Here is a 20,939-nt window from a genome sequence, read left to right as displayed (position 1 = left end):
ACACAACTTGTTGTAATATGGGTACATGGGTAGAATTGTCATATAGGGGTATTTTAGTCTTGTACTCATTCTAGATTGTTCTCCTCTGTATTAAAAATAAAGCTGGCCTGCGTCCCATTAGACACAAGTCATATTCATTAAACCAACATGGTATCAGAGCTGATGATCTGATCTGAAACCCTAACCGCAGCTGTCTTTCTCCCTTTCTCGACTTTCACGACTCCACCACCCAAAGCCGAGTCTCTCTCTCTCCTCTCGGTTTGCATCTCCCACCACCACCACCTTTCTAACTGCTATCGGTGGGTCTCCCCAAGTCCACCGAGAGCCTTTTCTCCCCTCTTGGCGATGCCTCTCAAGATCTAAACATACACGGGATTATTTTCCCATGATTTGAGAGTTTTTATTATTTTTTCACAGGTTCTCTTATGTTTTTCCTTCGATCTACAAGGCAAACCCTGTATGTCGATTTTTCAGGGCCAATCCCTGCTTTTCTTTCATCAAAGCTAATTATCGGTTTTTCAAGGCCAACGCTGTTACCGATTTTTCCAGGGACCAGCTCTGCTTCTCGGTTTTGTTTCCTGGTCCCGTTCCATCACAGGACCATTACTGGTTGTCGATTCCACTCAGGGCCAACCCTGCTTCATCGATTTTACAGGGTCCATACTCTGAAAAGTCGATCTTCTCAGGCTGCTGATTTTTTCTTTTGCTCTCTCTTGCAGCTAACACCATGACCGGCTCCTCTGAAATTTCTACTGCCTCCACTGGGATGGAAGGATTGACTCCAGGGAATTTTCCTTCTTTCCCACCGTGTTCTGTCAAGCTTGACGGTACCAATTACCTGATGTGGTCCCGTTCTTTCTGTATCTCTATCAAGTCCCGTGGTTATTATAGTTACCTTACCGGCGATAATACATGGCCTACTACTGCAGATTCAGCTGTTGATAAATGGGAGTGTGAAAATTCCCTGGTTATGGCATTTCTTATTAATTCTATTCAGCCCCAGATTGCTCGTGGTTACCTCTTATTGGATTCTGCTGCTAAGATATGGAAGGCTGCCCAGGTTGGGAATGATGCTCAGGTTTTTGAACTCCGAAAAAAGGTTCATTAACTGAAGCAAAAAGAGTCGACTCTTTCACAGTATTATTCCGAGCTATGTTCTTTGTGGCAAGAGTTGGCTTTTTATGAAGAGTTTCAGCCTACTACCACCACTGATGTTGCTGGTTTCAAGAAACGGGAAGACAAAATCAGGGTTTAGTGCTCACGTTTGAGTTGTGACCCCTTTCCCACTCTGAAGCAGGCATATTCCATGATTCAGCTTGAAGACAGCTGTTGTACCACTATGTTACCACAATCTGTTCCAGCTCCTCCAGAGCGGTCAGCCCTTGTTTCCGGCCCTCAGCCTTGTGGCGATAGTTCACGATCTGGCAGCTCCTCCACCAAGGCCCATGTTAAATGTGAATATTGTGGTAAGGAGCGGCATACCAAAGAATACTGCTGGAAATTCCAAGGCCGTCCTTCTGATGCTTCTGGTCTAGCCGTGGTTGAGGTCGTGGTGATTCCAGCTAGGCAATACCTGCCAGGCCAACCATACTGAGTACACCAGCCTGCTCTTCACTATCATCGGCCGAACTCCTTGCCTTTCGCCATCTTCTGACCCGGATGGAGCCACCTACAGCTGCATCTGCCACTTCTACCTCCGGTGTTGCTTCTGCTGACTCCAATCTTGCCAGTTCAGGTATCCCTTTTTGTGCTCATACTGCATATGTCCCCACATCCCCTGTGGATTATCGACTCTAGGGCATCAAATCACATGACTGGTTCTTCAAACCTTTTCTTTCAGTACAGTAGTACACCCCCTGCTCTGGTAAAGGCAAGGTTCGTTTAGCCAATGGATCTTATTCCGCCATTTCCGGGAAAGGTTTTGTTCGGTGTTCTCCTACTTTGTCCCTTTCTTCATGTAAAACTCTGGGGCATTAGATCACATGATTGGTTCTTCAAACCTTTTCTTTCAGTACACCCCCTGCTCTGGTAAAGGCAAGGTTCGTTTAGCCAATGGAACTTATTCCACCATTTCCAGGAAAGGTTCTGTTCGGTGTTCTCCTACTTTGTCCCTTTCTTCAGTTTTACATGTTCCTGCTTTTCCTATTAATTTATTATCCATTAGTAGTCTTACTTCCAATCTGAATTGCAAAGTCACATTTTTCCCTTCTCATTGTGTTTTTCAGGATCTAGTGACAAGGGCAACGATCGGCTCTGTTAGAGTGCGCAATGGTCTATATTTGCTTGATGGCTGCTCTTCTTTGATTTCCGGTCAAGCTCTTCAAACATCTTCTTCATCGCCTCCCTTATTCAAGTTACTACAGTGGCACTGTCATTTGGGACATCCACCTTTGGGGACTTTAGCAAGGATTTTTCCTTCTTTTAAACAATATAATTCGAGTCAGTTTTTTTGTGAGGCATGTGTTTTAGCCAAGCAAACTCGAACTAGTTATTCTATTTTTGATAATAAGAGTGCCACTCCTTTTTCCTTAATTCATTCCGACATTTGGGGTCCGTCCCATTGTGTTTTTGTAACTGGCTTTCAAGGGTTTGTTACTTTCATTGATTGCCATTCCCAAACCACTTGGGTCTATATGATGCGCAATAAGGGGGAGGTTTTCCATTGCTTTCAGCACTTTCATCGTATGGTTCAGACCCAATTTTCGGCTATTGTGAAGATTCTTTGGAGTGACAATGGCCGTGAATATTTTGTGGGATCTTTCCAGTCTTACCTTCCTTCCCATGGGATTGTCCATCAAACTAGTTGTGTCAATACTCCTGTTCAGAATGTAGTTGCTGAAAGGAAGAATCGCCATCTACTGGTGGTTGCTCGATCCCTCATAAATGAGATGCACATTCCTCCCCAATATTGGAGTGACGCAACCCTTACTGTGGCCTTTCTTATCAACCGCATGCCCTCTCAGGTCCTTGGCTTCCACTCTCCTCTGGATGTTCCCCAGGGCTCTGCTGCATTTCTAGTTCCTACTAAAATTTTTGGTTGTGTTATGCTCAAGACCATCATTCCCATGGAAAACTTGACACCCGTGGCCATAGTTCGAGATCTCGACGAGTTTCTCGGTTTTTTGAGAAACCTAGACAAGTTGGCATATAAGTTGCAAAAGTGCATTGAATATCATTTTTCATGAGTCTGCCACCTACTATCCTGCGACACCTCTTCAGGGGGAGCCTTCTTCCACAGTTGAAGATGTGTCGTCACTTACATTGAATGTTCTGCACCCTCATATTCTTGTTCAGGAGGAGACTGACAATACTACTCCGGTTCAGCAGAACATACCACAGACGCGTGTCTATGTTCGCATACGGCAGCAGACCCAGACCACTACTGCACCTACTCTACCATGCCAATTGTCACCTCTTTATCCTGATCCAGTTTACATGGATTCTGGTAATATTCTACCCATTTCTGATGTTGATTCCCTTGCTGATCCTACTTTTAATCTACCTATTGCTGTTCGCAAAGGTGTTAGGTCTTGTCACATTACATCCTATTACTACGACTGTTCTTATAACTCACTTTCTCCCTCCTATTTTAGTTTTGTGTCCTCTCTGTCCTCTGCTTCTATGCCTTAGAACTGGCAGGAAGCTATTGCAGATTCACAATGGCATGCAGCCATGGTTGAAGAAATGCAGGAATTAAGGTAGAATGACACATGGGATCTGGTTTGTCTTGCTCCACAGAAGAAGACAGGTGGTTGCAAGTGGGTATTCACAGTCAAGCAGAAAGCTTATGGTACAGTGGATCGTTATAAAGTTAGGCTTGTTGCCAAGGGCTTTACCCAAACCTATGGGATTGATTCCCAGGAGACGTTTGCTCCGGTGTCTAAGATGAATACCATCCGTGTTATATTGTCCTATGCAGTTAATTTGGGATGGGACCTACAACAACTGGATGTGAAGAATGTGTTCCTTCATGGGGAACTTGAGGAGGAGGTGTATATGGACATTCCTCCTGGTTTTACATGCTCAAAAAACTCAGGGAAAGGTATGCAAGTTGAAGCATGCTCTATATGGGCTGAAGCAGTCACCTCATGCCTTGTTTGGGCGTTTCCATAAGGCTATGGTCACTGCAGGTTATTCTCAAAGCAATGTTGGCCATACATTATTTATCAAGCCGGTCCGGTGGAAAGATTGTTGTTTTAATTGTATACGTGATGCAGTTATACGTATGATTTAGGATTTATCTTTTGAATTAAAAATTGTAATTTTCTTTTATTCTTGATAGAGTCGTCCGTAGTGAAGTAGAGTTTTGTTCAGTTTGAGTCTCAAAGAGAGCTAAACTCTATTCAGTTTCAAAATAATAATAGGATTTGTTTTCTTTTAAAAGAGCATGTACTCCCACGGTGGAGATTAGAGTGTTGGAATGAAAATTTATTTGGGTTGGAAGCCGTAGTTGCTGTGAGTTGCGATTTCCCTTCCTCTTCTTCTCTTACCTTCCCTGTGATACTCCCTTCTGCTGTTCTTCTTCTTATCTCTATTCTCATCTGTTTCCCCAGTTCAAGGTTTATCACTGCTCACTGGGTTTTCTCTCTGCTGGGTGGTACTACCAGAACCAAGAAGAAGCTTTGCTGAATCTTTAATCATTGTCGATTGACTCTGAGATCTGGGTTGAAGGGTGCCTGGCCATAGGAGATTCAAGTCTCTGAAGATATTCTTCGAAACCTTCCTTCAGTTGTGAGAGCCTAAGCCTGCAACTGAACTGCTGCAACTTCTACCGCCTGCTGCAGCTCCAGTCCTTCAATCTCAGAATTTGGTGGCCTATTGGAGCTCTGTTGGGGTGTAATCCAGAGGCATTTCCATCATCTACTTACATATAGAACCCTAGGATAAACAAAGCATTCCCCGAAGGAGTTCTTTCCTTCAAAACCCTGCTGGATTTTCCGCCTCTGGTTTGTGCTATAGGTAGGAGACGACCTCTTCAACTCCCCCTTTCCACAATTCCTTACCTTTTATTTTAGTTATCTAGTTTCCCTTAATACCCCTCCCTTTCTTCCATATTCTTCTTGGTCCTATTTTATTTCTAATTCCTAGTTTACCCTTTCTACTCTAACGTTGAATCCTTTGCGTATGTCTTGAAGTCCTAACAAATTACATTTCTGCTGCCTATTTATAAACTTCTTATTTACAGAATTGTCACCTCTATTAAACATTGAATTATTTACTGTTTTGCTATTTGTGCACTTGATTTGAGCTATCTAACACTTGGGAGGGCCCTGTAAGTGATCCGAGTAGGGTTTTGGGACCCTGGATCCACATCAATACGTTGATGATATTGTCATCACTGGCAATGACATTGAAGAAATTTCTCGCCTCAAGAAATATCTGGGCAAGAAATTCAATATTAAGGACCTTGGACAGCTTCATTACTTTCTTGGCATTGAAGTTGATAGGTCCTCTAGTGGCATCTACCTATCTCAACGGAAGTACGTGCTCGATCTTCTATCAGAGAATGGAATGTTGGGATGCAAGCCAGCTGATACTCCTATTGATACTAACTATCACTTGGTTAGCAAGGAAGGTGACCCCGTTGATAAGGGACGTTACCAGAGATTGGTTGGGCAATTGGTTTACCTCTCACATACTCACCTTGACATCGCTTATGCAGTCAATTTGGTTAGCCAGTACATGCATGATCCTTACTCTACTCACATGGAAGCAGTATTGCGCATTCTGCGTTACTTGGAGTCTGCCCCAGGTCGTGGCATCCTCTTTTCTCAATTTCTCCTCATGATCATCTTTGAGTTGAGGCTTTCACAGATGTTGACTGGCCCGGTTTCCCCAATGATCGGAGGTCTACTACAGGTTATAGTACCTTTGTTGGTGGCAATCTTGTCACTTCGAGGAGTAAAAAGCAAGTTGTTGTGGCTTGGTCTAGTGCTGAAGCAAAGTTCCTTGCGATGGCTCATGGCATCTGTGAACTTTTACGGCTTCAGAGTCTTCTCACCGATTTGGCTGTCCCTGTCACACTTCCTATGATGCTTTATTGTGACAACAAATCTACAATCAGCATTGTTCACAACCCTGTCCAGCATGATGGGATGAAACATGTGAGCTAGATCGTCACTTCATCAAAGAGAAACTGGATTCGGGTCTTATATGTGTGCCTTTTGTTTCTAGCAATGAACAATTGGCTGGCATATTTACTAAAGGTCTTAGTGGAAAAATGTTTCATCCTATTGTTTGCAAGTTGGGCATGTGTGATATATATGCACCAACTTTAGGGGGAGTGTTGTAATATGGGTACAGGGGTAGAATTATCATATAGGGGTACTTAAGTCTTGTACTCATTCTAGATTGTTCTCCTCCGTATTTATAAAAAAAATCTGGCCTATGTCCCATTAGACACAAGTTATATTCATTAAACCAACACAACTCAACTCAGCCTCATCCCAAATCAGCTCTATTCAAAGCCATACATGTTACAAGTCCTAAGCTATGTGTGTCTTTCCTCACCATTTCTCCCAAAGTCCTCAGCCACACACACTAAAACATTAAGCTCCCATCATAGTTCAAATTTTCTAGAAACTAAATAAATTGATTGTCGTGAGATTATAATAGACCATAATCTGCAAAAGTATAAATACTAATAAGGCACATACACAAACACACACAGTGAGAGATTCTAACAGACCCATGCATCGCATGCAATCTCCATCCTTTTCCCTTTTTTCTATGGTCTTTCCATTCTGAAAGAAACGCACATTTAAGTAGACCATACATCAGATACAATAAACTCTCCCTCCCTTCCCCACCGCCTCTCACACACACACACACTCATTAAGACAACCGAGCATTGTATGCGATCCCTCTCCCTCTTATTTTTCTCCTTCCCCTTTTCAAAAGGAAAAATACATGATGTGTCCAGCAATGATGATACATCTGTTAGCATCAGACACATTGATATGACTACAAAAATGACATATAAGTGTGTCCTTGTTATATTGGATGAAGACAAAAAACTTCAGTATTTAAGACTAACATAACAATGTGCTATTGTAAGGGCAGGCCTTGGTGCAACAGTAAGGTTGCTCCATTATGACAAAGTGGTCACGGGTCTGGAAACAGCCTATCTGCGAAAGCAGGGGTTAGGCTGCGTACATTATAAACCTCCCCGGCAAAGCCTCGTGCACTGGGTACACCCTTTATGACAATGTGCCATTAGTGAGACTCAAACCCTTAAACCCCCCCCCTATAATTCACCCGCCACATAACTTGCTACCAAACTACCACTTCAAAATGTACTATAATAACTTATATAAAATGTGCCGAAAGATCCACAAATGTTAAAGAAACATTAAGATATGCTATCAGTAGGCCTGATTGTCTGAACGCTTACGTCGTCACAATTTCACCTACAATGTCTCTTGCAAGAAAATACCACATCAATAATGATTTATATTGACTTACAACTTCTATATATCTAATGTCCTTGAGCCTGACAATTTTAACCCAGCCCGGCGTAAAAAATTGAACTGGTGACAAGACGTCATTCAAAAGAGTCTGTTCTTCCCCAACCAACTCTGGCAACTTCATATGAATTCCAACAGAACTCTAAAGAAACCATGAGCACCAGAAATCCTGTTTTCTAAGGGAAGATATTAAAGATTTTCAACTGCAGTGTGAATGATCATTTTTTGTCTGCCATTGCAGGAGGAAGAAAGAAGAGATATAACAACGAAGGTGCATGACTTTTCTCCAACAATCTCTTTGATTGCAAAAAGAAAATTATACAATGACTGACAAGGAGAATCACCTTCAGTTGCAGGGTCACTGAATGGAATACATCGTTTTTACTGGCTACATATCTTGAGCTACAGGATCTCAGTGGGATTTATCATCTTTCTATGCAGGTTACAGTTAAAAAGAAATATAGTTCCATATTTTATGACTGGCTTGCTGCAACAGAAGATTTTTTTGACTGGTATGACCTGTCTGAAGAGGGGAAAATGAAGTAAGTCCATGCTAAACTTGTCAGACCAGCACGTGAGTGGTGGAGAACTGCTGAAAGAGAGATGGATTTTAATGGTACTGCACCCCGCACTTGGGAAGACATGAAATATGACCTGAGTATGCAATACTTACCAAGGCACTTCAGGTCTCAGCTACAGGATCAATTCAACTCCCTCCGCCAAGGAACCATGACTGTGATTGAGTACATGAGGAAATTCGATGCTCTTTCTTCTCACACTGGCATTAGGGAGGAGGGCATCCAAATGCTTTCCCGGTTCAGGTTGGGTCTGTCAAGTGAGATCAACAGGACAATTGGGGTGGTTGATGTTGCAGACGTTCGAGATTGTTTTGAGAAGGCCTTGAAAGCAGAGGAGCTATTAGCTTCAAGTAAATAGCCGGGTTCTACTTCCAAGCCGGCCTACATCAACACTAGCACCTCAAAACAAGGTTCCTCTATAGGCAGCACCTCTTGCCCTGCTGTTCCCCCATGTGTGGATGATAAGGGCAAAGCTCCTATGGGCCAAAATGACTATTTCACTTGTTATTACTGTCAAGACAAGGGGCATATTGCTAGGGACTGCCCACATAAGAAGAAGCCTATCAACGTGGCTGAAAAGGAAGAAGTTCAAGGTGAAGATGAAGACCAAGGTGCAAATCATATTCATGCACTCCCTCCTGATGATGAATATGATGTGGCTAATTATTTTGATGATGATGATTTACGAGGTGTTCATGTGGTACTTCAAGAGGCTGCTGCCCAGCCAGAATTCCAGCCTTCTTCATCCGTCAAAGAGCTGCTGTCCGCATACAAACTTGAACCATCCGCTGAAGATGAACTCAAGAAACTTGATCCTGATTCGGAAGACCATTGTGTGATCTCCAGCCATTCATCGGAGATGAATGCTTTCAACACGGGGAGAGTTGATGCAGCTCCAAGTAGGAAGAAGAAGAAGAAGCCCTGAACTTAGGGCTTGATTAGGGAGCCATAGATTAGGATTATTATTTTCCATACTTAGTTTATTTTCCTGTTTTTAGATTGAACCGGTTTAGAATTGATTGCACCCAATTGGTTCAATTGGTCTAATTTAAGTGAAGTGTTCCTATTGGTTAATAGGTCCTTATATCCTATTGGTTAGTATAGAATCTTCTTTTAAATTAGTTGTTTCAAGTTAGATTCTTTTATTTTAAGTTAGTAAGGGTAGTTGTGTCTTTTTCTTTTAAAAGTTTTAAGTTGTTTTTATTTAGTCCCACCCTTCCACGATTTTGTGAGGGAGAGGACTTTATTTTGTATTAGGACTTGGCATCAAGCCATCTTATAAATAAAGAAATCGTGGAGGGCTCCCCACATTGAATTTGAATAAAAAAAGACTGTTTCTACTGCTGGCCGATTGCTGCTGCTGCTGTTCCTGCTCCTTTGTGAGTGTATCCTTGTGGATTTTAAGGTGGATAGGGTGGGTGGATTCTTGCAACTCCTTGCATCGAGACGATCGGGAGGTTCCATCAATTATCAAGCTGCTGCCGGTGGATTCCTGCTGTGAGTTTGAGTTTTAATTCTGTTTTTCCATTCATTCTCCTTCCCCAATCGATTCCCCCTTTATTTTCTGTTTCAATTTCATAAACCCTAGTGTTCTAAATTCTGTCCAGCCATATCCTATCATCCAAATCCCTTCAAACTTCAGACACAGCATCACTACATTAACCCCTCCACTTGACCTAGCCTGCTGCCCCATCTTCAATAGCTAAACCCTAATTCCCCTTCATCTCCCACAAAACCCAAAAAACCCTAAGATAGTCTTAATTCTGTCCAGACCTATTCCCTCATCAGAATCCTCTCATACTTTGACCACAGTTCCTCCTCAACACCCCCTATACTCGATCCAAGCTGCTGCCCCTTCCCATCACTCAAAACCCTAGTTTTGGTAGTTTTCATAATTTCTAAAACCCAAAACCCTAACCCTAAATCTGCAAAATTATAAAACCTAATCAAATCCTATTTTTTTTATATCAAAATAATCCCCTAGACCTGCTGATCATTACCATGTATCACATTCATCCCTAACCCTAGCCTAAACCCTAAATTTGCCCCCAAACTGCCTAGCCAAACCAGCAGCCTTATTTAGATCCTGTTGCTTGGCCTCTAATAGGAACCATCTCCTATTTAAAGCTACATTACCTTCTATTCCTCTCTATATCTTTCCACAAGTCTCCTAAGTAAGAAAATAGCTTCCATCGTAGATCTTCCTGGCATTTAACCAAATTAGTTCTCCGAAATAGTAGTTTCCTTTCTCAAGTGGACTTCAATAACCCTCTCCCATAACTTCATCGTATGACCACAGTGTTTTATGCCTCTATAGTTAATGAGGCTCAAGATAACACCTTCATTTTTGTAAATTGGGACCAAAATGCTTCTCCTCCATTCATTTGGCATTTTCTTTGTGCTCATAATCGTATTAAATAGCTTGGTTAGACAGGCTAAACCATAGATTCCTAAGCTCTTCCATACTTCTATTGGGACCCCATCTACGCCAAGCGCCTTGCCTACTTTCATCTTTCTTAAAGCTTATTTTTACTTCAGACAACCTAATTTTGTGTATATCTACGACAAGTAGTTTCTAGATGAGTACTGTTGTAATAAAGTCCACTATTATGCTCATATGCCATAATAATTAAGTTTTTAAGTCCACAACTACTCTTACAACCATGTATAACTAATCTATATAGAGTAGCAAGAGAAGAGTAAACTAATAGTCTTAGATGTTGATCTCCTGAGATGGCTACATTACTCAGAAGTTTATAACTGTTAAGCTTTGAAGCATGTCAAAAGGACATTTGGGCATAAAGCCTGCCTTTTTTACCCATTACCAAGTGCGCATTTTTTATCAAAATAAGAATGTGGTCAATGAACAAGAAGGCTTCAAAACTTACCCCATAAAGATAGCCTGGTTGAATAGTTATTGAGGCACCACAGTGAACAACATTAACTATTTTACAGTCCCAGCAGATCATGATATAATACATTGAGTAAAACCATAGACGTAATAAGCAAACAAAGAACATTAGAGCATTGTTTCAGACCAGAAACATCCATACTTCCATAATAAAATGAAATGTCAAACTGCTTGATCTAGATACCTCAGTCTTTTGATGTTCATTAAGAGAAGAATCATCGTGAACTTCAACTTTTGGAATCTGCATCTGGTAAACAAATTGGAGATAGTTACCAAAGATAATCCCATTATGGACAAGAAGATTAAAAATATATAATAGAAATCTATTAAAAATATATAAATGCCCCAGGAGAAAAGAAATATCTATCTAGTCTACGTTGTAATAGAAGCTAAACCCGAGCCATCTTTATCTTCCCCTTCTTTTTTCTTTTTCTTTTTTTTTTTTTTTTTGGGGGGGGGGCTCTTTTTATTACTGTTCCGATAGAAAATGGAATGAGTTCAGGAGAAATGAAGGAAAAGGAACAAGATTAAAGAAAAGTCCTGCACCCAGGAAAGGCCCAAAGGCCACCCAACCCCAAATCTTACTTTTGATGCCAAGGACTTGCATTTCCTTTTCCTCATATTAGGGGTAGACTGGAAAGCTGGTTGCTTTGCTTCAGAGAGAGCACTAACATTGAAACCTGAATCCCTCCCTAGCTTGGCACTTTTGTGGGTAATGACTTCAACTCCAACCGTTGATTGATGTCCTCTCTCCTTAGCAGCTGTGGTTTTATCTTTTTCTCTTTTCTGATTCGCAGACATAGTTTCAGGTGCACTAGCCTTATTACCAACTTCCAAAGTTCTCTTTCCTTCCTTAAACTGCACAGATGACTCTGATACGCAAATAAAAACATCAAAACAAGTTAGATCTACACATAAATTAGCAAGGATATCGAAAACTTAAGTTTTTCTAAAGAGAACGATATTTTTTAAGAGAAAAAGAAACAGAAAAACCAAATTCAATTGAAACTGCAATTTTGTGGCAAACCAAAATGAAGTAGAAGCATGAGTTAGCACAAAAATGGATGATACCGGAAATTTGAAGTTCCTTTGAAGTAGACAACAATCTTCTTTTAAGATAAATGAAAGAAAGACAAAGAAATGTGAATTGAAGAAGACATTGTTCTAGTGAGAAGATGCAAGATAACTCGGAAACTGAGCATGTCATTAATCTTCTTTTAGTTCTCAAGAACCCTAATATTGTTCTTTATTACTCCCTCCGTCCCACATAAATATTCATGGTTGAGGTTTTCTACTGTCCCAAATATTTGTCCATTGTAAAAAACAAGATCTGAAATGTTCTTAAACTTCCAATAATGCTCCTATTTAAATCACCTACATGTTTATTTACACCCACTGACCACAAATTAATGGGGGGGCAACATTTAGGAAAAGGGTTTGAAGTGGTGGATGGTTTATGTATTAACGAGACAGCCTTTGTGGGACAGAGGAAGAAGCATACTAAAAGCAGTGGGGCAAACCTGCTTACAACATCTTATTCGGCTCTTCAACGAGAACCATAAGAATGTTGCTCTAGAGTTGAGACTTCAAGTTTGATGAATTAGGGGACATCAGACTTTTGGGAAACTTCAAACTTTTGCAAATCATGGAATTGAAGATATTAAGGTCTTAGGTTAACCCTACATCAACTTGACCAAACCCTAACCCTAATTTCACAATTTTCACCTATTTTGACCTAGCCGAATTACCTAATTCATAGCAGATCCCTGTTATTGGCTTCTAGTTGGTCTCCTACCAATCTAGAACTACATTACTGATTTATCTCTTGCTGGTAACTGCCCATCAACTTATCTTGTTGATCAGTTTCTCCATCAATTGAAAGAGTTCAAGTTGTGTCTATTTCTTTAAAATATCCTAACTTTCTGGGCTGACCTGTCCATTCAGTGTTCTGTGCAGCAAAAGATTCTGTTAGCTGTCTGGATCTTCAAAATAATCCATTAATTGATTCTCATTTGAACTCCTATAAATCAGCCTTCAATTCTTGCTGGTCAGCTGTTTCAAGAGTCCCAGTATTTAAGCCTCTAGATCTGTTTATACCTCTGCTAAATCACAGCAATCCAGCCATTGGATCACCATGATCTTTTGAAGTTAGGTTCCTATTTCCAAGCATTACCTTCGACAAAGTTTCAGCCAGATCAGGTTCTCTGCTCTGCTGATCGGAATCTCCCCTAAAAATAGGATCTAGTACTGCTAATTTCTGCTTTGACTCATAAGACAAGATCCCACTGTTGGATGTCATTGAACTTTTGGGACTTTGTTCCTTCATCTGAACACTACACTTGACCAGATTTTCTTTCAGATTGGAGTCTCGGATTTGAGTTTATTAAGATTCACTATAATCTGGTTTCCTAACTTGTCACTGCATTCCTATCCTGTGGACTGCATCTAAATCTACCCTAATGTTAATCAGATTGCATTACATGGGCTGCATTCATTTGGGTCCAAGGGAAAAAACTTCAAGTGATTAATTCCACTTATGCTGAAATGGGCTATTTGGAATGAGTGAAATAGATGACTTTCTGTAGATACAGAATTAGAGGGACAAATTCCAAGAGTTCGCTCATTGCTGGTTTGTATCTAATAGACTAGGTTTGTGGTTCAATCACTAACAGAACTTCTTTAGGAGCTGATTGGTGTTCTATTTTGGAGTTTGGCCCTCTTTTTTCCCCATTTTACATCCTCTACCCTCATGTCAAATAAGATGCCTCAAGATCTAATATTTACTTGTACATGCTTTTTACCATTGTAATGATTCCCATTCAACATTTTGATTAAGAGGACAATGAATTCAACTCTCAGTGTATCAAAAAACATGCATTTTAAAACATAGATAAGCCCAACATATTGACTCCTAACCATTACATATCTAAGACATTTCCTTATATTCTTAACAAATAAAACACAAGAGCAGAAAATGCTTACCGGATTCAATAGTAGATGATGGCATCAATAAAGACAAATCTGCCAAAGTTTGCAGAGCATCCAAAGCAGAGCTTTCATCTACAAACAGAGAAAATAGGAGCAATAGAGTGGGTAACATTCAACAATCAGAGAGAGAAGAGTAACTATAAAAACCATTAGAAGATTCACATGGTAGAGGACAGAATTGACGTTAATATCAGAGCTCAACAAGGATGCTACTAAATCCTTTCATCACAAGAATGGCATAGTAGTTAATTTTCAGATAAAGAAATATTGCAAAACTACTACATGATGCATAGAAAGATCCATCGGATTGTATGAAGGGTCCACATAGTTAGCCAAAGACAAATATTTTAAAGCCACGAAGTGTTGAAAGAAATCCAAGAGCTAAAAAGGGAGAAATTAGAAATCAAAATTGAAGTTGTGTTTTCTAGGATTCTTTTACAATCAGGATTTCCCATTAGATAGGATTTTATAAGTTTATACACTGGGTTAAAGAAACTTTCGATATATTAAGTGATTTAGAAATAATAAGCAGTCAAAGTTATCTGAATAACACTAACAGTGTCATAATAAGGAAATAAGATTATTAATATGCGTATGGGCCCTGGGTTGGGTTGGGTTGGATTTTAGGTTTTATAGACCTATTCTTTTGTTGCTTTTCAGTGGACTGAAATAGAGTTATTTGAAGTTTGTAGAGCTTCTAAAAATGCATTCGACATTGAGTCAGAGTTGAGCTTGTTGTTGACAATTAATTATGTTTTCCGTCATTGCAAGCATCTACAGGCTTGTACCTGAAGAACAAATTTAAACATCAACCAAGTGTTCTTCATATAAAAGCTATGTGCTATTTCTGTGTGGATTTAAAGTTTCATAAAGGCATATCCCTTCATACCCTAGGTTGACTACTAGAGTACTATGGATTTATTTGACTTCTTCCCAGTTGAGGAGACTGAGAGAACAGAAGGGTTTAAGAGGGAGAGTAATAGCGGGGGGAGATGGAGTGAGCGACATAGAGGAGGGGAGAGAGAGAGAGAGATACAGAACTCAGCAAATCCAAAATCAGGCAGCTTCAGCCGGTTCAGACTGTCAAAGAGTATGTTAGCAGGCTTAATGTCACAGTGAACAACACAGTACCATAGTTGTTGTTATCGTGAGCTTGGTATTAGCACAAGGAGCTAATACCGAGAGAGGTGTGAGGAGGGTAGTTTAGTATTTTGAGGTGTTTAAGTTATTTCTTTTATTTTTTATTTTGTTTCCTGTTTTGCCCTTAAGTGAATATATATATTTGAGGTTTATAGGAGAGTTACACATATCGTGTGACTCCCCAAAGTTACATATTCTCTTCTCCTCTTCTCTCTCTCGGTTTCTCTTCTTCTTCTTCTTCTTTTTCTCCATTAATTCACATGGTATCAGAGCTGTAAGGACTGCTACAGATTTCGTAGATCACTGCTTCCCTTATCTGCAGCACTCAATTGAAGATTTAAAATTTTTTTGAAGATTTGAAGACCCTGCGGTTTCTTCTATTTTCTGTTTGAAGGGGTGCAGCACCCTATGCTGTGTTTTGGGATTGTTTTTGGGATTGTTTAGAGACTAGTTCATGATATAAATTAAGAACTAGGTCTCTCTTTTTGTTTGAGGAATATTTGAAGGAGTTTCTCGATGAAGTGAAGGCTTTGTCAGGGTTTTGGTTGAAGGGATCGATTGCTGCCTCTACTATCTGTATCGATTTTTGTCAGGGGTTTATTTGAGGGGATTGATTGCTACCTTTGCTGCATCTTTTGACCTTCATTAGGATTTTATTTGAGGGGATCGATTGCTGCCCTTGCTGTCTCTATCGACTTCTATCAAGGTTTTTCACCTTTGTCGATTTCTGTCCCTGCTTCCAGTATTCTTCATTCTATTTATCCTTCACTTCATCAAGTACTATCCTTCACTTCATCAAGTACATAATGGGTGATGAATTAAAATCTGCCTAAGGTTCAAAATCAGTAACAACAGAAATTATTTCTTCCTCTTCAAATCGTATTACCGAGAAGAAGTTGGAAGGGATTACAAATTTTTTGCAGTGGAAGAAAATTGTTAGGCTAGTGTTGACTGGCCGTGATCAGCAGCAACACCTTTTCAACACTAGGCCTGAGAATGACCCTTCGTGGGATACAGTTGATGCTAGTATCTTGGGACAGATGTTGAATTCCATGGATCACCAAATTGTGGATTTGGTAACACACATTGATACAGTGAAAGAGTTATGGTAGTAGCTTAATGTTTTGTATTCTGGACAAAACAATCTTTCCCGCATTTATAACTTGTCCCAAGAGTTCTACAGGGTTGATCGAAAGGGTCGTACTTTGACCCAATATTTGGCTGATTTTAAGAGGATGTATGAAGAGCTCAATTCCGTACTTCCTATCATTCTCAATGTGGAACAGATGCAGAACCAGCGGGAACAATTTGTTGTTATGGGTTTTTTGGGAGGCCTTGGGAAGGAATTTGACTCTGTTCGTTCCCAAATTCTTGGTGGTGACAAGGTAGCCACTTTGTCTGAAACTTTTTCCAGGGTTCTTCGTGTTTCTCGGGAGAATACTACTGATGGTGATACCTCAACCCTGGCTTCTTTCCCATCCACCCGTTGGCCCAACAGTGGGGCTGGTAGTGGTGGTAATGTCAGTTCTGGTGGTGGTGGTTGTGGTGGTGGCCGTGGCCGTGGTAGTGGGGCTGGTTCTTCTAATAAGGCACCTACCTTGAGTACTCAAGGTAATCCTGATGTTTCTGGTGGTTCAGTGCGCACTTGCCATCATTGTGGTCATCCGGGACATATCCAACGTTTCTGTTGGAAACTTCATGGCAAACCAAATCAGCAACAGTTTGCCAACTCTGCTACAGTTGATTCTCCTGTATCTCCACAGCCGGAAGGTAAGACTGTGAAGATGTCTGATGATGAATATGCCCGCTATACACAGTTTCAGATTTCTCAGTCAGCCCAGCCTCCAACTGCGACCTTTGTTCAGACAGGTAATGCCACTGCATGCCTTTCGACTGTCTCTTCCCGTCCCTGGATTATTGATTCAGGGGCCTCTGAGCACATGACTGGCGTTTCAGGTATACTTTCCTCTTTTCAGAAATCCTCTTCGAGTGTCACTTTAGCTAATAGTTCCTTGGCTAAAGTGACTGGTACTGGTACTGCCAATATTACACCTTCTCTTTCTTTGTCTTCCGTTCTTTATGTACCTGATTTTCCTTTTAACCTTTTATCTGTTAGTCGGTTCATTAAAACCCATAACTGTTCTGTAACCTTTTCTTCTGACTCTTGTGTATTTCAGGATCTTTCGTCGAAGAGGATGATTGGTAGAGGTCGTGCATTGGGGGGACTTTACATACTTGAGGACACTTCATCTATGGCGTGTACCGGTGTGGCGTCACCCCACCAGATTCATTGTCGTTTGGGTCATCCTTCGTTGGAGAGTTTGAAGCTTCTTGATGGTCGTTTTCGGTCAATTTCTAGTTTTAATTGTGAGTCATGTCAGTTTGGAAAACTCCACCGTGCGAGTTATCCTCCTAGAGTCAATAAACGGTCTGACCAACCACTTTCTTTAGTTCATTCAGATGTTTTGGGTCCATGTCCTGTCGTTTCCACTTTGGGTTTTCGTTACATTATAACTTTTGTTGATGATTATTCCAGGGTTACCTGGATCTACTTAATGAAACAGCGTTCTGAGTTATTTTCTATCTTCTGTGCATTTGTGAATGAAGTAAATAATCAATTTTCACACCCTTTGCGTGTTCTTCGTAGTGATAATGCTAAGGAATATTTTTCTGCTCCTTTTGCTGATTTTATGACTCAGTGTGGTATTATTCATCAGTCCTCTTGTGCTTACACCCCACAGCAAAATGGTGTGGCCGAGAGGAAAAATAGACATTTGATGGAAGTTACTCGTTGTTTATTGTTTGAAATGAAGGTAACTAAATCTTTTTGGGCTGATGTTGTTTTAACCTCGTGTTATCTTATTAATCGTATGCCTTCTTCAGTCTTACGTGATGGTATTCCCTTTCTTTGTTGTTTCCTTCTGCACCACTGTTTGCTTTGCCACCTCGTGTGTTTTGTTGGTTATTCTCGCACTCAAAAGGGTTATCGTTGTTATTCTTTTGACTTGCAAAAATATTTTGTTACCGTTGATGTTTCTTTCTTTGAGTCTACACCGTTTGTTCATTCTTCTAGTACTATGTCTAACTTAGATGATGATATTCCTGTTACTGTTGTTCGGTCTACTGTTCACCAAGCTCCGCAGGCTGCCTCATTACCGGCACCTCAACCTAGTATGTATAAACGTTACCAATGGAAAGTATGTGCTTGGACCCCTGCTACATCGACTTCTACACCATCTTTTCCTTTGCCGACAGATTCTGCAATAGGTAATGATCCTCCTCCTTTGGCACCTTCTTTTGATCTTGATGTTCCTATTGCTCGTCGTAAGGGGGTTAGGGCTTGTACCCAACACCCCATTTCTAACTTTGTTTCCATGATGGTTTGTCTTCCACTTTTCATTCTTGTTTACATACTGTTGAGAACCATCCTGTTCCTAAGTCTGTCACAGAGGCATTGTCTAGTCCAGGTTGGAGGGCTACTATGGATGAGGAATTATTGGCATTGGAAGAAAATCAAACTTGGGATCTTGTTCCCTTACCTTCCAGAAAGACTGCTATCGGTTGTCGCTTGGTGTCTGTGGTGAAGGTGAACCCAGATGGGTCATTGGCTCGCTTGAAAGCACACCTAGTTGCCAAGGGTTATGCCCAAGTATATGGTGTGGATTACTTGGATACTTTTTCTCCTGTGGCAAAACTTACTTCTATTCGTATTTTGATCTCTCTTGCTGCCACTCACCATTGGCCCCTATATCAGCTTGATGTCAAGAATGCATTCTTGCATGGTGATTTGCATGAAGAGGTTTATATGGAGCAACCTCCTGGGTTGGTTGCTCAGGGGGAGTCTGGCTTGGGGTGTAAATTGAAGAAGTCTCTATATGGCCTGAAACAATCCCCTAGAGCATGGTTCGGCAGGTTCACTGAAGTTGTGTTAGAGTTTGGGCTGACACGGTTTGATAGTGATCATTCTGTATTTTTTCGCCGTTCTGAGGCTGGAAAATTGTTTCTTGTGGTTTATGTTGATGATATAGTTATTACAGGAGATGATGTTTCTGGAATTGATGATTTGAAGACACACTTGCAGGAGAAATTTCAGACCAAGGACCTGGGAAGGTTGAAATATTTTTTAGGCGTGGAAGTTGCTCAGTCAAACAAAGGGATTTCGCTCTCACAGCGGAAATATGTTCATGATCTTTTATCAAAAACAGGAATGCTAGGTTCTAAACTGCTAGATACTCCTATGGACCCTAATCTAAAACTTGTTACAGAGGATGGTGAGATCTTAGGTGATCCAGAGAAGTATCGGAGGCTTGTTGGAAAATTGAACTATCTCACAGTGACTAGGCCTGATATAGCTTTTCCTGTTAGTGTGGTGAGCCAGTTTTTGTCTGCTCCTCGGACGTCTCATTGGGAGGCTATTATGCATATCTTATGCTATCTTAAAAAGGCCCCTGGACGTGGTCTTCTCTACAGTGATCATGGTCATGGGCGGATAGTAGGTTTTTCAGATGCTGACTGGGCTGGATCTCCGGTTGATAGGCGATCCACTACAGGTTACTGTGTATTTGTTGGTGGAAATTTGGTGCCCTGGAAGAGTAAGAAACAGACAGTTATTGCTCGCTCTAGTGCAAAGTCAGAGTACAGGGCTATGGCACATGTTACCTGTGAGTTGATGTGGGTAAAACAATTAATGACTGAACTTGGCTTTGTTGATGGTGCTCCAATGAAATTGTGGCGTGATAATCAAGCTGCTGTCCATATTGCTTCAAATCCGGTGTTTCATGAAAGGACGAAACATATTGAGGTTGACTGCCATTTCTTTTGAGAAAAGTTGCAACAAGGTTTAATTTCTCCTGGCCATGTCCGTACAGGAGAACAACTTGCAGATGTGTTCACAAAGTCTTTGGGAAGTGCAAGAGTGGATTATATTTGTAACAAGCAGGGCATGATTGACATCTATGCTCCAGCTTGAGAGGGAGTGTTATAGTGAGCTTGGTATTAGCGCAGGGAGCTAATACCGAGAGAGGTGTGAGGAGGGTAGTTTAGTTTTTTGAGGTGTTTAAGTTAATTCTTTTATTTTTTATTTTGTTTCCTGTTTTGCCCTTAAGTGAATCTATATATTTGAGGTTTATAAGAGAGTTACACATATCGTGTGACTCCCCAAAGTTACATATTCTCTTCTCCTCTTCTCTCTCGGTTTCTCTTCTTCTTCTTCTTCTTTTTCTCCATTAATTCACAGTTGTCAAGGCGTCGCCTAGGCGTCCAGGTAGATCTCTAAGGGCCTAGGCGACTGCCGCCTTAGTGTAGGGCACCTTGCACTGGTTTAATTGGTATCTGACCAGGTTCTTGCACTTATTTATGCCAAATAACATTTAAGTAAATAGTTAAAAAACCAAAAGGATAAAAAGTCAACCCCCCAGCTCAAGAACAAAAACTGGATTTTTTGGCGATAGGTGAAATTTTCAACTTTCTAATGCTGAGTTTTTTTTCAAATCTAAAAATTTCATAAATCTTAATATAGTCAAACATTTGCTAAAAACCTAAAGTGTGGTATAATATTCATTTGTTTTGATATTTAGAAAAATATTTTCATTCAAAGCGATTTTGACAACATTCACGCACACCAAATAAGTTTGACCGGAACATAACTCCTTCAATATAAATCAGATTTAACCAATCTTGGATTTGTTGGAAAGCTGGTTTTGTGTTCTACCTAATACAAAAAGTTTCGTGTAAAAATAAAATCATTTGATCAGTCAAACTTCTTAGAGAACAAGAACATTTTTCTAAAGATGTTCAATTACTTATTGATAAGATCATATTTTCTAAGAACAGTATAAACCAAATGTATGTTTTGAT

The 20,939-nt window shown here is 40.5% G+C and overlaps 1 protein-coding gene across 4 annotated transcripts in view; it reads right to left on the bottom strand.

The window, feature by feature from the left end:
- LOC122656730 (protein ALWAYS EARLY 2-like) overlaps positions 1-20,939 on the bottom strand; it is a 65,330-nt gene that overhangs the window by 23,934 nt on the left and 20,457 nt on the right. For 3 of the 4 annotated variants that reach the window (XR_006332153.1, XM_043851362.1, XM_043851361.1), the window contains exons 9-11: positions 13,938-14,015; positions 11,541-11,827; positions 11,140-11,202 (exon numbers count right to left, since the gene is read on the bottom strand). Coding sequence is in view for 3 of the 4 variants with exons in the window: in XM_043851362.1 (XP_043707297.1) it covers positions 11,140-11,202; positions 11,541-11,827; positions 13,938-14,015 (428 nt within the window). In the remaining variant the exon portion in view is untranslated. The remainder of the gene's footprint in view (positions 1-11,139; positions 11,203-11,540; positions 11,828-13,937; positions 14,016-20,939) is intronic. The other variant, XM_043851363.1, reaches the window with a different exon arrangement.

The sequence above is a fragment of the Telopea speciosissima genome, chromosome 3 (assembly GCF_018873765.1).
Source record: "Telopea speciosissima isolate NSW1024214 ecotype Mountain lineage chromosome 3, Tspe_v1, whole genome shotgun sequence".
NCBI lineage: Eukaryota > Viridiplantae > Streptophyta > Magnoliopsida > Proteales > Proteaceae > Telopea > Telopea speciosissima.
Note: the sequence above shows the minus strand (reverse complement) of the source record. Positions and strands in the feature narration are given on the sequence as shown.